Here is a 16,356-nt window from a genome sequence, read left to right on the forward strand (position 1 = left end):
GAATCTTAGAGAACATCTTAGAATTCTGCCTACCATACTACTCTATGCGTTATTAGGTCAAGCATACTAATAATCGTTTGGTTGAAATTTTTAATATATTTGTTTTTTAAACTTAATCAATTACTGAGCAAATACTCCTATGTTGATGGTCTTATCCGTTTCTATTTGTAGTACTGTCAATTTTTTCTTTATGTATATTTTTATGTATTCTTGATAAACAAAAACTTTTATTCATATGTAGTGACTTTATCTTTAGTAATTTTTTCTGTGTTAATGGTCTTTCATATGATAGTAATACAGCAATATTAACTTTATTTTATTAGTATTCACTAGTGTGTCTTTTTCTCTCATTTTGCTTTCAAACTTTCTGTGTTCTGAAGTTTTGTTTCTTTTTCTTTTTTTAATGTATGTTAGTTTCAGGTGTACAAATTAGTGATTCAACAATTCTATACCTTACTCAGTGCTAATTATGATAAGTATACTCTTAATCCCCTTTACCTATTTCACCTATCTCCCCACCCACCTCCCATATAGTAACCATCAGTTTGTTCTCTATAGTTAAGAGTCAGCTTTTGGTTTGTCTTTTTGTTTTGTTTTGTTTCTTAAATTCCACATATGAGTGAAATGATATGGTATTTGTCTTTCTTTGACTAACTCATTTCACTTAGCGTTATACTCTCTAGATCCATCCATGTTGTTGCAAATGGCAAGATTTTATTCTTTTTCAATGGCTGAGTTAATATTCCATTACAGATGTACCACATCTTCTTTATCCATTCACATATTGATGGACACTTGGGTAGCTTCCATAATTTGGCTATTGTAAATAATACTGCAATAAATGGGAGCAAGTGCATATATCTTTTCAAATTAGTGTTTTTGTATTCTTTGGGTAAATACCCAGTAATGTAATAACTGAATCATATGGTAATTCTATTTTTAATTTTTAGAGGAACCTCCATACTGTTCTCCACAATGTCTACACCGGTTTGCATTCCCACCAAACAGTGCACAAGAGGTATTTCCCTCCACACCCTTGCCAACACTGGTTTCTTATGTTTTTGATTTTAGCCATTCTGACAGGTGTGAGGTGATACCTCATTGTGGTTTTGATTTGCATTTGCCAGATAATGAGTGATACTGAGCATCTTTTCATGTGTCTGTTGGCCATCTGGATGTCTTCTTTGGATAAATGTTTGTTCATGTGTTCTGCCATTTTCAATCAGATTGTTTTTCTGTGCTGAGTAGTGTAAGTTCTTTATGTATTTGGATACTAACCCTTAAATGAATATGCCATTTGCAAATATCTTCCCCATTCAGTAGGTTGTCTTTTTGTTTTGCTGGTGGTTTCCTTTGCTGTGCAAAAGTTTTTTATTTTGAAGAGGTCCCAATAGTTTATTTTTGCTTTTCTTTCCAATTGCCTCAGGAGACATATCTAGAAAAATGTTGCTACAGCTGCTGTCAAAGAAATTACTAACTGTGTTCTTTTCTAGGATTTTTATGGTTTCAGGTCTCACATTCAGATCCTTAGTCCATTTTGAGTTTATTTTTTTGTATGATATAAGAAAGTGGTCCAGTTTCATTCTTTTGCATGGAGATGTCCAGTTTTCCCAACACCATTTGTGGGAGATTTTTGTCATATTCTTGCCTCCTTTGTCAAAGATTAATTGACTATATATGTGTGGGTTTTTTCTAGGGTCTCTATTCTGTTCTGTTGATCTATGTGTCTATTTTTGTGCCAGTACCATACTGTTTTGTTTACTATAGCTTCCCATATACCCCAGGTATTTTTCAAACTGCTGCCTCTATGCTGTATCTCCATTGGGCTGTTTGTTGTGCTATCTCTCTCATGGTGGGGACTCAGTTTCCTGTCATCCTCCTGGCTCTCCCAGAGTTGAGTCTGCTGCTTTTTAAAGTTCCAGGTGTTAATCCCCGCTGATTATAAGAACTCACAAAATTATGCCGCTTGGTTTTCAACACCAAATGTTACGGGGATTTGTCTTTCCCCTGTGGGTTCCCCCATGCCTGGGGTCCTGGTGTGGCGTCGNNTTTCTTTCCCTACTTCATGCCTGTGGCCTCCCTCCTTCCCATTGATAGTACGACAGGTCCATTTAGCTCCAGACCGCATTTTCACCCTTCCTACCCTCTTGCAATGTGGCCTCTTCTCTACATTTAGCAGTGGAGAGTCTGTTTCTTCTTTTGTTCATAAATTGTCTTTTCTTTCTATTTTCTTTAAGATGTTATTTTTGACATACAGCAGTCCAAAGTAGAGGGTACAGATATGAGTTTCTTTTTGTTCATTCTTTTTTGACCCAGTGGGCTTCCTGAAGCTGAGGGTGGTGTTTTTCAACAATTCTGAAACATTTCCAACCATTCCTTTGTCTTTCTCTCATTTTCTCTTTTGTTGCCTCTGGAATTCCAATTCTCTCTTTACCTTTCTCTTACATTTTTCATTTTTTAGTCTCTCTGTGATATATTATTAATAACTTATTCAAATATATTCTTCAGTTTATACTTTCTTCAGCAATTTCTTATCGTTGTTTACTCTATCCTTTATTTTTCCACTTTTAACTATTTTATGTTATGTTCTATATGATTCCTTTTCAAATATTTTTGGCCAATACTGACAGATTTTTGCCAGTTCTTCATATTTTCAATGCATTATTTTATTTTTTTAATTATTAAAAACACTTTCAATATTTTTTGCAAGTCTTATTTCATATATCATTGCTACTGTTGACTAATGGTTGTTTGCATCTATTTAATTTTTTTTAAGATATTATTTATTTGACAGAGAAAGAGACAGCCAGTGAGAGAGGGAACACAAGCACGGGGAGTGGGAGAGGAAGAAGCAGGCTCCCAGCGGAGGAGCCCAATGTGGGGCTCGATCCCAGAACGCTGGGATCATGCCCTGAGCTGAAGGCAGATGCTTAACGACTGAGCCACCCAGGCACCCCTATTTAATTTTTTTAATTACAAATTTGCATCACTTGGAATTTTATCTTTAGCAATTCCTTAATATCTGAATTTAGAGACCAGAAACCAGAAATGATATAGCTTTACTTCATCCAAGTGCCTGGGCACTACCAATTTGAGGACACTTTATACTACATTTTTCACTTGAAGTTTGTTGGCACATAAACCCCAATTTCACCTGAAAAAAAAGTTAGGTCTTTAAAGTTTTAAGAGAAGAGGTTACATAGTCACAGTGTCTCTGTCTACAAGCTAAGGGTTCTTTTTCTAGTTTCCTCTCTGAGCATATCATCTTTAATTTGTCCTGGCTTTTTGTGTAGTTTTTCATCCCGTCCCCAGCTCTGTTCATGCCTTAGATGTTGTTTCTTATGGTCCAGTTTGTGGACCACTGAAGCCCAGACTCCATGGAACCAGGAATCTGCAGATACCCCGAGGCAGACACCAGCTTTCATGCTTCCTTATTCTTCTGGATCCCCCCTTGTCATTCTGGCTTCTGAGGAAATCTTTTTCTTTCCTTCCTGCTCAGACATGCACTGAAAGAGATGTTTTTGTTTTACATTGTGTTGTTTCTAAATGTGACATAGTTAGGTATGTTCTTACAGAAAGGGCTATTCTCTGAATAAATATTTTACCATCCTGCTGGAAACTGAAGACTTATATTTTCATTCTTTACAATAAATTATGTTTTCCTAGAAGCTACAATTTACAGGGTAGTTACTATTTTTAGGCACTATACTAAATTCTATCTATCAACCTATTATTACAACGATTAATAATGTAATACTGGAACAAAGTTGCATGAAGATACTTGAGAAAATATGACCAGTTGAGAGATGCTAGTGCTGCCTTTATCTATGAAGCTATTCTAGATCTTAGACTACTTTGCTTCGGATTCTTAATATTAAAGATTAGAGGGCAGACTAAACAAGATTGAATAACTTTCCCAAGTCGTTCTTTGGCTACTAGCAAAGAACAATGGTATGCATTACTGTTCACAGAATAGGGCCCAGAGCTTCTGGTTTTACACAAGGCTTCCTTAACACCCACAACAGTTCTACACTACAATAAGCCTCTGAATTACCTAGGCAGTATAGAATCAAGGAATTAGAAATTATTTAGGGATCACATATTTGTCCAATACATTCTCCATCTGAAATATATTTGAAAATGTAATTAACACTGATCCTTCTGCTCAACTCTGTTTCTTCACTGTACTGACAAGTTTCTGGCAAAAGGTCAGATTCCTGATACTGCTAGTACAGACTTTCTTGTTCTGTCCAGTGTTTGCATAAAAAAAATGAAACAATTAGTGTTAAGATACCACCTGCTACTGTTGCTTTTTGGTGTGTGTATGCTAAGTGGGCTAAGACTATCCCTAATATTTGCAGAGTCTAGAGTAAGAGTAGATATGAAGATCCACATATCATTATTTAAGTATTTGAAAGTTATAAAGTAAGCTAACAAATAACCCCATGTAATGACTGGAAGTCCAGCTTTATGTTTAGAATTTTGGGACAATTTGTAGCAGCCCAAATGGACTAACACAATTATAGTTATATTTACACAAAATAAATAGCATTTAGAATGTAGTACTATAAAAAAAATATTGTCCTGGGGGCACTAGTATTATTTTCTGATGTAATTGTGTTTTCTTTCTTGCCTTGGTTATCAGAAAACTCAAATGTAATACAATATGCATATTTTGATATTTGCTTTTTCCTTATTTTATGAGGAAAAGTCATGGATATGAAGAACATAGCTAACCACTCTTAAGGGAGGGCAAAAAGGCAGTAATAGGGAAGAAAGCTTGCCTATGAGTTTTACTGTCATGACTCTGAAGTTGTTATCACTGGCCCAGAGTGGTCCAGTGTGGCTTTAGAGTAAGTTGGACCTTGAGGAAAAGAAGTATAATCAGATATTTAACCAGTCTAGTGGAGTGAAGAGAATAGGCTAGAGTCACAAGCACAGATGGTACCATCCTGCCTTTGTCACTTACAAATTATGACTACTCAGTGCCTCAGTTTCTCATTAATGGGGGCAATAATAACTCCAAACTCAGTTTGTTAATTTTTTGTAGGTTGGGGTACTAATGTTTCAATGAATTGTTTCATGTAGTATAGTGCCTGCTATGTAGTAACAACTGTTAGTTTTACTGTGTGTAAGAAATGTAGTTGTGATAGGCAGAAAAGTGGTTCCCCAGAAGCCCACACCCTGATCCCTGGAATCTGTGAATACGTTAGAGTATATGGCAAAGGGAAATTAAGGTTCCTGCTCACCTGACTATAGACTATCTGGGGTTATCCAAGAAGATTAATTAATTTGTCACTTTGGCTAGGCCACATTGACCCGATATTTAGTCATGCATTATTCTAGATGTTTCTGTAAGGATATTTTTAGTTGGGATTTACATTTAAATAGGTGGACTTTTTTTTTTAAGATTTTATTTATTTATTCATGAGAGACTGAGAGAGAGAGAGAGAGAGAGAGAGGCAGAGGCAGAGGCAGGGGGAGAAGCAGGCTCCCTGCAGAGCAGGGACCTCAATGCGGAACTTAATCCCAGGTCTCTGGGATCATGACCTGAGCCGAAGGCAGATGCTTAACCAAGTGAGCCACCCAAGCACCCTTTTTTTATATTATTATGTTCAATTAGCCAACATGCAGTACATCACCAGTTTTTGATGTAGTGTTCAACAATTTATCAGTTGCATATAACGCCCAGTGCTCTGAGTTGAGGAGATGGAGCCCAAAATCTGGAGGACTTTAAGTAAAGCATGTTGCTCTCCATAATATAGATGGCCCTCATCCTAAATAGCATAAAAGGCTGAACTTCACAAGTGAAAAAGAATTCTCCATCAGATTGCCTTCAGTCTCCTCTGAGTCTCCAGCTTGCTGGCCTCCTCCATCAGATTTGAGACTTGCAAAACCTCAACAATTGCAAAGGTCAAATCTTTAAAATAAATCTATATATAAAATATATAAATATATGTATTTGTACAAAATACAAATATATTAAAAATTACATTTACATATATATATCCTCTGTTGATTCTGTTTCTTTGGAGAATTCTAATATAGATTTTGGTACTAAGAGTGGCTGTATAGGAACAGAATCTGAAGATAAGTTTTCGAATTGGTTCTGGGATTTCTGGAATTTGCTCTCTAATCTGATTAGGTTTAAAGACTCTAATGACTCTATTTTTAGTAGTAAAGAAAGCACTGATCATTCATGGTGTGAAAGGGCACAAGAAATACACAAATATCACCATCGTAGACTCACAAACACTTATGAGAGGCAAGGATCTTGAATTCCTAGCTCACACATCACATAAATGATTTGAAAGCTGCCCTGAAAAAAGATCCTTATCCCTCATAGGCACAGGAGTGAGATTTCTGAAAAACAAACTTATAATCTCATTCTGTGAGCCACTGAATTGCAACACAAATGGAAATCCCAGGCTCACAAGTGATTTACTGGTAAAGTGAGGGCATTGATTGGAAAGGAGCATCATCCTGAAAGTTGGAATGGAGAGATGTGGGGAAGACCCTCATGAAGCCAGGGACATTTGAGCCCCTACATTCTGGTGAGTCTTTGCCAGTAGAATTAGCCTCTCCACCCCCAATACAAACAGCTGCACTACTCCCATCTGAGATTAACTGAGGCAGTTGTCATGCAAGGCAATGCTGATTTCCCTCAGGACTGACCTCCACCACTGCTCTAGACCTATAACTAGACTCAAGTCCCAGCAGGCTACTAAAGGCAAGGTGTGAAATATGACCCATGAGGAACTATACTGCTCTCCAAAAGAACTACTTGAGTTTGCTAATTTATACAAACAAAAACCATGGGACTATGTGTGGAATAGATATTAAAGATGTGGAATAATAGTGGAAGAAGCATAAAGTTAGATCACAATGAATTTCTTGATATGGGCCCACTAAGCAGAGTTTCTACTTTTAATGTCACAGCTCAGGGAATTAAAAAGGGCTCCAACAGTTTGGTTGGTTGGGTGGGTGGGTGGGTGGGTGGCTTAAATATGGACTAAAAGGTGGCCAGAGTGAGTGAGCTAGAAATACCAAATCTGCCTTGGTTTTCTGTAAAGGAAGTAATTCAAAGGCTTAGGGAGATGGAAATGTTAGTGTGGATTTGTTATTTAAGACCTACATCCCCACCCCGGGAAGGTCCAGGAGACATCTTTACAGCCTCCCCCCACCCCCGCCAATTCATATATGAACTCCTTACCCCCGGTACCTCAGAAGTTGACCTTGTATGGAAATTGGATCCTTACAGAGGTAATCAAGTTAGCATGAGGTCATTAGGGTAGTTCCTAATCTGACTCATGTCTTTGTTCTGCACTTCTTTGCACACACACACATACACAGAGGGAAGATGATGTGGAGAGACATGAGAAGTCAAATCTACTAAGCCAAAGAGATTCTCCCTCACAGTCCTCAGAAGGACCAATGCTGCCACACCTTGATTTCAGACTTATAACGCCCAGAACTATGAGACAATAAATTTCTGATGTTTGAGCCACCCAGTTTATGGTGTTTTGTTATGACAGCCCTGGCAAACTAATATACTAAGCATTGAATACATGCTATTTTTGCCAACATTTTCATTACTACTGAATTTTGAAAAGAGCAGAATCATAGTACACCCATCAAATTCATTGAAAGCTTTTGGAAGTGGCAGAAAAGCAACTACGTCCTGCTGGTGTCATAAACTTGGGCTTACATGCCTTACTTTATGTTCAGGANNCAGCAGGAATAACTTCTTGCTGGCTTACTACATTTTTGGTTGCCCACTTATCTTTGTCATCTTCCATCCTTTCTTGTTTGAGGGCTTGTTATCTTCTTCTTTCTGGATTCCTAGTTTACTGCATTTAAGCCATGCCTTTTCCCTACCTCACAAATATAAAAACAGAGTTGGTTAATGCTACCATCCACTTGGGCCTCTTAGACGAAGTTTATCATAATAAAAATGTCCATTTTTTCAGGAATAATACATGTACACATTCAGCAGAATGAAACTCAAATCTTTTTTCAGATTTTCCTCATTCCTCATTGAGCCTTCAGCAGTTTACATATAATAAAGATACACACTGAGAATCTGTACTTCAAGAAAGGTATCTTTTTTTTTAATGTTTTTTTGTTATATTGTTAGTCACCATACAGTACATCCCTGGTTTCTGATGCAAAGTTCGATGATTCATTACTTGTGTATAACACCCAGTGCACCATGCAATATGTGCCCTCCTTACTACCCATCACCAGCCTATCCCATTCCCCCACCCCCCTCCCCTCTGAAGCCCTCAGTTTGTTTCTCAGAGTCCGTAGTCTCTCATGCTTCATTCCCCCTTCTGATTACCTCCCCCTTTCTTTATCGAGAAAGGTATCTTGAATTGCCTTCTTAGAACCATTCCTTCTTCAGCACTAGAGGAACTTTTGGAAGGACACAGATCTGTTAAGTGGAATTACGGATGTTTCCTATCAGCCTCCATCTAGACAGCTTTTCCACTCAGCTCTTTTCTTACATCCTGCTCAAATCTATCTCACCAAGATATTTTGCTGGCACAGTTTTCATTTCTGACCACTCTATTTGTGAAAACAAAATGACTATATGCCTATGTTCTTGAATGTGGGTAGATACAGCACCATGAGGAAGCTAGAAACTAGGACTTACTACTCTACAAGCTAGAATCACATCAATAAAATGTTTTCAAATAAAATATTTCTAAACTTAAACTTTGATGAACATCCACTCCCATAAATACTGAACAAGAGGCTACTAATAACTACAAGATGCATGTAAATATAAAGACAGGGTGTCCCAAAGTCTTAGTGAAATTCTGAGCTTTAATAAACTCAGAAGTATAAATGCTACAAGCTTACAAAAACAGCATTTGAAAGGTTAATCACATATATTGCTGTCATACCAGTCTTTGAGTTTGAAGAATAAATTCTCAATTTTAAGTCCTTGTTTCAGTCACTGTGTAGATGAATTTTTTAAAATTAATTAAAAATTTATTATTCTAAAACAAATTTATTATTCTAAACAAGTGCAAAAGAAATGGAAATGATGTCTCTTTTTCAATTTTAAGCATTATTACTTCTAGATTTACTTAAAGCCTTAAAATCTCACTAATACTTTTGAGACATCACATTGTTAATTCACTTTTTTTCCTTTTAAAAATCCTTTTCTTTAATATGATCATATGATTTTTCTGTTCTTCATAGGATAATGTTTATTTTTCAGTTTTGAATCTCACACATCTCAGTAGATAGATTTTGTAGTTGCCAATTAAAAGACATTGTTCAGCACTCCCTTGCATAATAAACCAATCTTTTTTTTTTCTTTTTACAACACATCAAAGTGCATTTCTATTGGAATTCCTCTAACATACTCATCACCAAACTGCAAGCATGAGACTTTATTGAATTTGTTTACATTTTATCTGTTATTATCACTGAGGGCCCAGCTTAAAATGTAGGTAAAGAAAGAAAATGTGAGGTTTCTCCTGTAAAGAATATTGCAAAACAGAGATCAAAGACACAGTTTCACTTCTTAATCTGTGCAATCTAACTTAGTTTACAATTAAAGAATGATTTTAATTGTCAAACTTTTGAATTTTATTAAATGTTTGTGGCAATGCATCGAATGAATTCCGGACCTATATAAATACACAGGCAGCTGTTTGTAATTTGCATTTTTATCAGTTTTGAAAGAGCACAATGTACTTCCTGCATCTTATTTTCAGAATTTGCATTTTATCATCTTTGGCTACCCAGTATATAGTATGGAGTACTTGAATATCTCATTCTTTGAATTTTCATTTTTGATTGTGAATCAGATGATATCTGGCACTTTTCTCTTTTCTCATTTTTCTCTTCTCTCAACCTCCAGATTTACTTGCTCCCATTTCTTCTTGGCTCTAATAATAAAACACACAAAATACTTCAATTATTTTCTTTTTCAGCATTCTTGAAGATTCCAATATTCTGCACTTCTTTGGCTAATTACTTACCATAAATCTAAAGGCAAAATGAAGCCTAAGCTCATTGTTTTAATTCATATAGTTTCAAAATGCTATTCAAACTAATTCCATTTCTTTCCAAAGCTAACTGTGTTTTGAATTTGGATGGAGGGTTGAAAAAGGATGGAAATAATACTACATATAAGGCTGTACCTTGGTGCACCCAGAATGAACAGAATGAATGTTCCATCCTACAGAGACAGGCACCTCCAGTCACACCAGCTATATCCTTATCAGAAAGGACATGTGGCCCCAAGGGAAGGCTGACTTCTCTAATCTCCTTCAGCTCCTTTCGTTGGTTCCCACACATTTTCCTCTCCTGCTGCATTATCCTCATAGCATTGGACGTCATTTTCCCAAAAGGCTCCTCTTGCCCATTTACACGTCTATGGCCTTGGCTCTGAGATATTCCTTAGCGGAATAGAATAGTGGCAGCTTGTGCTTTCTGCCTCCTCTCTCCAGCAGTCAGTCCACTGGGAAATGCTGAAATCGCTCCTCTGTGCCCTAGCAGGAAGTGCAGGGGGAGGAAACACAAGCTAATCTTTCTCTAGTCTGATGATGACAACAATTGGAAACCAGGGTGGGAGTTTAGAGGTTATAAATTTCCCAGTCAAAAGCCCAGGGAAATAAGAAAATGATTTTTGTAATTCTATTTAATTTCTTGACTCTAAGTCCCCATTCTGCCTGAGGTAGAAAACTTATCTAGTCCTTTGCACATAAATTAGTCCAATTCAGTGATTTCTATTACTTTACCTTTGTATTGCAACCACATTCGGATTTGAAATTCTTTCTCGGGATTTTTTCCCCTCCCTCTCCCACCTCCCTGCTGCTTAACCTAATTTTTAGGGTTGGAACAGGGGAGAACGGTTGCTGCTTTGTGATGGCTAGAAAGAGAGTATTATCTCAACAATCATTGGTCTTCACAAGGCCTGGGTCCAAGGCTGGTGAATGGTGGCCCATACAACATAGCCTAAGGTTTCTCAAACTTTAATGTGCATCTTAATCACCTGGGGGGACTTGTTAATATGCAGATTTTAATTCAGTAGGTGTGCTATGGAGATTCCACATTTCTAACAAACTCCCAGGAGGTGTTGCACTCAGATAATACTCCAAGTCACAAGTAACAAGTGGACGATTGGGTTATATGAGGCTTCCTGGCAAAGCAAGCTTTAGAGATTCTAGTTGAGCCTCCCTTCAATAGGACCCAACCACAAAGGCCAACTTTCTGATGCTATGCTTTCAGCCCCAGCCAGGAGACTTTTTGTAGACCTGCAGGCCCTCTCCCAGGAACTCACTCTCACTTGAAACTCACGAGAGTATGCAGTGCCCTCCCAAGCAAACTTGGGGCTTGGGAATTCCAAGACGCTGTCTCCAGCCCTCTCTCAATGTTAGACATGGCTTGTTCCCCCCACTCCCACCAAAACATGGCATTGAGAAATTCTCTCCAAAGCTTTTCTCCCCTGGCTGTGTCTGGGAAGTGCAGTGCAGATCCTCCTTATGCTCAGAGTATTATAAACTTCAAAGGGAAATCCATCACTGACTTTCTACCTCTGGGCCCTGGCATAGCTGGAGGTGATAAGAGAAGAGCAGAAGGGGACTGGTATGAAGTAAGTAGTCCCACACTGTATCTGGTCTCTTGCTGCCTCTCCATGCCCTCCTCTCTGCTCTACAGATTGAACAAAAAAGTGCTTTTATAAGCTCACATCACCTGTCACATTCCCTTTCTGTGCCATACATGGATGGTACATGTTTCATGCTCTGAAGTGACCCCTTCGTCCCCCAAATCCTTCTGTAATTCATGTTTAACTACCCGGCCTGAGAAAGGAGAAGGCTGCTGAGATACAAGAGCAGTTACCTGGAGACGGGCAGGGGTGAGGAGTGCATCCTTAAATACTCCAAATAATATCACACCCACAGGGAAAGCACGGGAGAAAACGATGTGGCTCAACAATTTGTAGTTTTATCCAGGATTTCTACCAACTTTTCATCTCCTTCCCCCCAAAATTAAGTGCAATCACATGTGAAAACCCACAGAAAGCTAAGAGAAAATATAGTCAATGAAATAGCACAGCAACAGTTTTCTTAGAGTATAGTATGATTTGGGAAGAAATGGGGAAAAAAAAGAAAAGCAACTGACTTCACAGTTAAAAGTCAAGAGTTTTGAGAAATACGACTGACGATCTCAGCTGTTTTGGTTTTTCTTTTGGGAAAATGGACAGTTTCTAATCCGGATGTCTTTGGGTTCATTCTGGAAAGCTCTTGTATAAAAGTTTATGGATTTCAGATGATTCTGAAAGTTCTAGGGTAAAGATATAAGTAGGAACTCCCTATTAAGAACTTTTTCTGAAAGATTCCTTTTTCTGGAGTAACTGAAACCATTTTATCCTGTGTGGTTTTCCAAATCTACTGTGCCAGCCCCAGGATAGGCTCATTAAGCTTCTTAGCAAAAGAACCACCTGAGGTCAGGTCTGCTTCAAACCTCTACCCTAGGGAGGTTCCCAGGATTCCCATACTCTTCCAGAGAACAGAGAACAAAAAGGGGGACACCGTAATCACTCAGAACCTCCTGCCCTGGAAACTTTATCTTAGGTGTCCTGTTAGTCTGCACCAGCCAATATTTGTCCATGGTGGATATAGTAGGGCTTTAATATTTTGTGTCAAAATATGGTTTTATTATTTGTTTTGTAGTTCAACAAAGAATGAATTTTAACACATAATTGCTGCAACTGCTAAGCTTGTATCTAAGAAGTATATCAAAATATTTCTGATAACATAAAAATAGGCAAAGGAAAACACAATAAAACAAAGTAAAATTAAATTACTAGAAGACAAGATATCTACTAAATTCCAAGTTAATTGTGTTCATAAATATCATGAGAATGCTCTAAATTTTTCTAAAATATGTTTCCTGACGTTGAAACTTAAAACCTTGTCATTTATTTTTAGAATGGTACATTAAAATTACTAGTAAATATTTACCTGTATATATCTTTTCAGTTTTTGAATATGTTTTTGAAAAGGGAATTCTTTTTCGCCAGGCTGAACCATTATATGATGTTGACATATATTTATCTGAGAAAAAAAAGAGAGAGGAATTAAATATTTTATAACTTCAGAATCATATTCCATGAGTGTCTCAAAGTTATAAATATCTCAGAAGTGAAGCTATTCCTAAGTAATTTATTTTAGCATTTCAAAGGTAAGACATCAGGGACCCAAGTGAGTTTATTAAGACCATCTATGATGGGGCACCTGGGTGGCTCAGTCGGTTAAGCATCTGCCTTGAGCTCAGGTGATGATTTCAGGGTCCTGTGATGGGGGCCCACGTCAAGCTCTCCCCTTAGCGGGGAGTCTGCTTATCTTCCTCTCCCTCTGCCCCTCCCCTGGCTCAGGCTCTCTCTGTGTTTCAAATAAATAAATAAAATCTTTTTTTAAAAAAAGACCATTTATGTTATCAGTGGACATGGTTATGCACCTCTTAATTGGCTGCCCAATTCTTCAAATAAGGCTCTCTCCCATGAGGTTAACCTACGGGAGAGTATCGTGTCTGGATGTGATCAAAATATTTCATTGCTTTGCTTTACACCATACAATTCTGCTAATACTTATAGAAGAAAGAAAAAGAAGAAAAGACCTAGAAGGCACTGCCAATTCCTTTTACCTTCTATGAAATGACTCCCAAGATGGCAGGGAATACTCTACCATAGTGAACACCCTGTCCCAGGAAACCAAAGCCTTGATATACTGACTTGGTTCTTTAATACCTACTTTCCTCTGACAACTTTATATTTGAACTATTATCTAACAATATTGTGTTTGTGTTTTTAAGTATTACTATGCAGCTGTGATTCTCAAAGCATGGTTCATAATAATACTAAGAATTTGCTTTTTTCCCTGTGTTAACATTTGCACTAATGGCGCTAAAGCAATAGTGAACATAACTGTGACCACCTTAACACAAATCCAGACAGCCATTCACTCCCAGTAAAATAATAATAATAATAAATAAGACTGTTTCACCCAAGAATATCCTTGTTTTTATATATAAACCCATATATCATTTTACTCTAAAACAAATAGAAGAAATACAATTTAAATAAAGCTAACTTCTATTTAAATTATAAAAGAAAGAACCTAAGAGAGACATTGAATTTATACTTATGTTTCAGAAAGCAAGAACATTCAGAACTCCACTAACTAGACTGTGAACACAGGAAAATACAAGCATGAAATTAGAGGGAATTAAGTTGCCTCATGTTAAGTTGAGAGAACTGAAACCCAACTTCAAAAGAGCAAAATTCATCCAAGACAAGAAGAAAAGACGTAGTTCCCTCCTTCCCTGGTGGCCTTGTACTTAATGACATATACTATGACTTTGCCTATTACATGATGAAATGATTTAGAAGCAATCTGTGCATGGTGGGAGAGATGAGAGGTTGTCAAAAATATTGCAGTTAACCCCCAAACTAACCCTTTCAGAAAGTAATCATGAAGGCTTAAGGAAAAGCCAAGGCACTAGCCTGAAAGTGATGATTGAACAACGCAGTTAGTGGAACAAGAAAATGTCAACCATTTGAAAACAATCCTCAGTAGTGACATAAAGCTATCCAGGGGGAACAAAGTGCAGTGCTGTGAGACAAAACTCTAGGGAGGTTCAATGTCTAGTAATCTGCACCCAACACATTTTCTAACATATCCTTTAAACCATGTGCACTCCTGCTCATGGAAGAAATCCTCTCACCAGTTTTCTAAGACGACCTGGTGTGGTGATGGCCTGGAATCAGAAGAGGGGGGTGGGTAGCAATGAAGATTATTTGGACCATCACTTAATTCCATGGGGATGCAAACCACGGATGTGAGTAAATCACATAAGGAAAGGGCTTTACCTGGACAGAGGTTGAATTTGGGTTCCTTGTTAACATCGACTTTATTGTAGGACCCATGTGTGGGTCTGCTGCGGGGAGGTGCACTCAGTGAGACAGTCCTGATAGCATCTCTCTGAACATGGATATAGGATGCGTTCTCAGCATTTCTGTTTTTATTATTGCGATGGTAACTCATTTTATTTTTGGGATTTGGGCCCTGTACTGCTGTAAAGGAAAGGGGGAAGGGAGTGAAGGATAAAACAAACTGGTATCATACCCAGAAATAACATACTGCAGGTTAAATGCTTGATAGCACTATGGAAGGCAATGTATGCTAAAAGAACTAAATTTATAGGAGTTGGGTTGACATCTAAAATAGCATGTTGCACAACAGTAATTTGTTTTTCAGGTAGGAAATAGTAATTTATATTTAATTTCTTAATTAATTTTCCAATTAAAATTTAGAAATATCAAATATGTAGATACTTTACCTCTCCGCATTCCTGGGCCAGGAAAATTCTTTGGCTCATCATAAATCCATTTTCTTTTTTTCACACCTTTAAAGTGAGGCTTCCTCACTGGCTGGACATCATTCACTTGAAGAAGATACAAATTTTTACAGTTTTTTAAGAGATGCTTTCATCTGAAAATTACTGTAGGTGATAATTACATATCTGTGCATTCATATGCCAAGCAAGAGAAAAAAATAAATGCACTACTCTAATACTTTACTTTCTAGAACAAAGGGTGACTTATTTCTTAAAGCACCCCCCCAAAAAAAACTATCAAGGAAATTGATGCGAAAACTTTCAATATGTAACATTCCTCAGGGAAAAAATGCTCTTCCCCCCAAAGGAATGTGTAAATTGTTTAAAAGTGTATAAAATTACATTCCAAATATAATTATATATCTCATTATGTTATTTTTAAGTAGTTTTAGAATGTTATTTTGAACATAAGTCTACTTCTTAAGAAATTGGATTAATGTAAAATGCTTTTAGTGACAATTACTTTATTAAGTTTTAAGAATTTGGGTGTGTAGTTAGTTTGGAGAAACAAGACTAACTAGTCAGAGTTGGTAAGTGCTAAGATCACTAAATTATTCATTTTTTTCTGGCGTATTTTTACACTGAAAAATTTATATACAAGCCCAGTTTTCTAGGAATTTCTGAGGGACATTTCTCCAGAGAGTCTTAAAACAATTTAGTAGACAGGGGCATTCTTTGTTATTTCCCTGTGTTGTTTCTCTGTGTGAGATCCTGAACATTCACGAGTCACTGCTGCACGGAGAAGATGAACAAGTTCACTACGTAGATTACATTAGCTCTCTCTAGTGGACTAATACATCTGTCTTTGCCCTAGCTCTCAAGTTCAGCTTAAGCATTAAGTTTGAATTCTGATTCACCACCTCCTCTCCAAACATCACACTCCACCCTTATTCTCAAGCCCCCACTCCTAGGATTTGGAAACCCTATTTTTAACAA

At 37.3% G+C, this 16,356-nt stretch overlaps 1 protein-coding gene across 2 annotated transcripts in view; it reads right to left on the reverse strand.

Annotated features, from left to right (window-relative positions):
* Nucleotides 1-9,879: 9,879 nt before the first annotated feature.
* Nucleotides 9,880-16,356, reverse strand: part of CUNH12orf50 (chromosome unknown C12orf50 homolog) — a 38,111-nt gene continuing 31,634 nt past the window's right edge. For both annotated transcript variants that reach the window (XM_040637059.1, XM_040637060.1), the window contains 4 exons: nucleotides 15,364-15,468; nucleotides 14,894-15,097; nucleotides 12,987-13,079; nucleotides 9,880-9,905 (listed from right to left, as the gene is read on the reverse strand). In XM_040637059.1, coding sequence (XP_040492993.1) covers nucleotides 9,880-9,905; nucleotides 12,987-13,079; nucleotides 14,894-15,097; nucleotides 15,364-15,468 — 428 coding nt within the window. The remainder of the gene's footprint in view (nucleotides 9,906-12,986; nucleotides 13,080-14,893; nucleotides 15,098-15,363; nucleotides 15,469-16,356) is intronic.

This window comes from Ursus maritimus, unplaced genomic scaffold (assembly GCF_017311325.1).
Source record: "Ursus maritimus isolate PB19 unplaced genomic scaffold, ASM1731132v1 scaffold_21, whole genome shotgun sequence".
Classification (NCBI taxonomy): domain Eukaryota; kingdom Metazoa; phylum Chordata; class Mammalia; order Carnivora; family Ursidae; genus Ursus; species Ursus maritimus.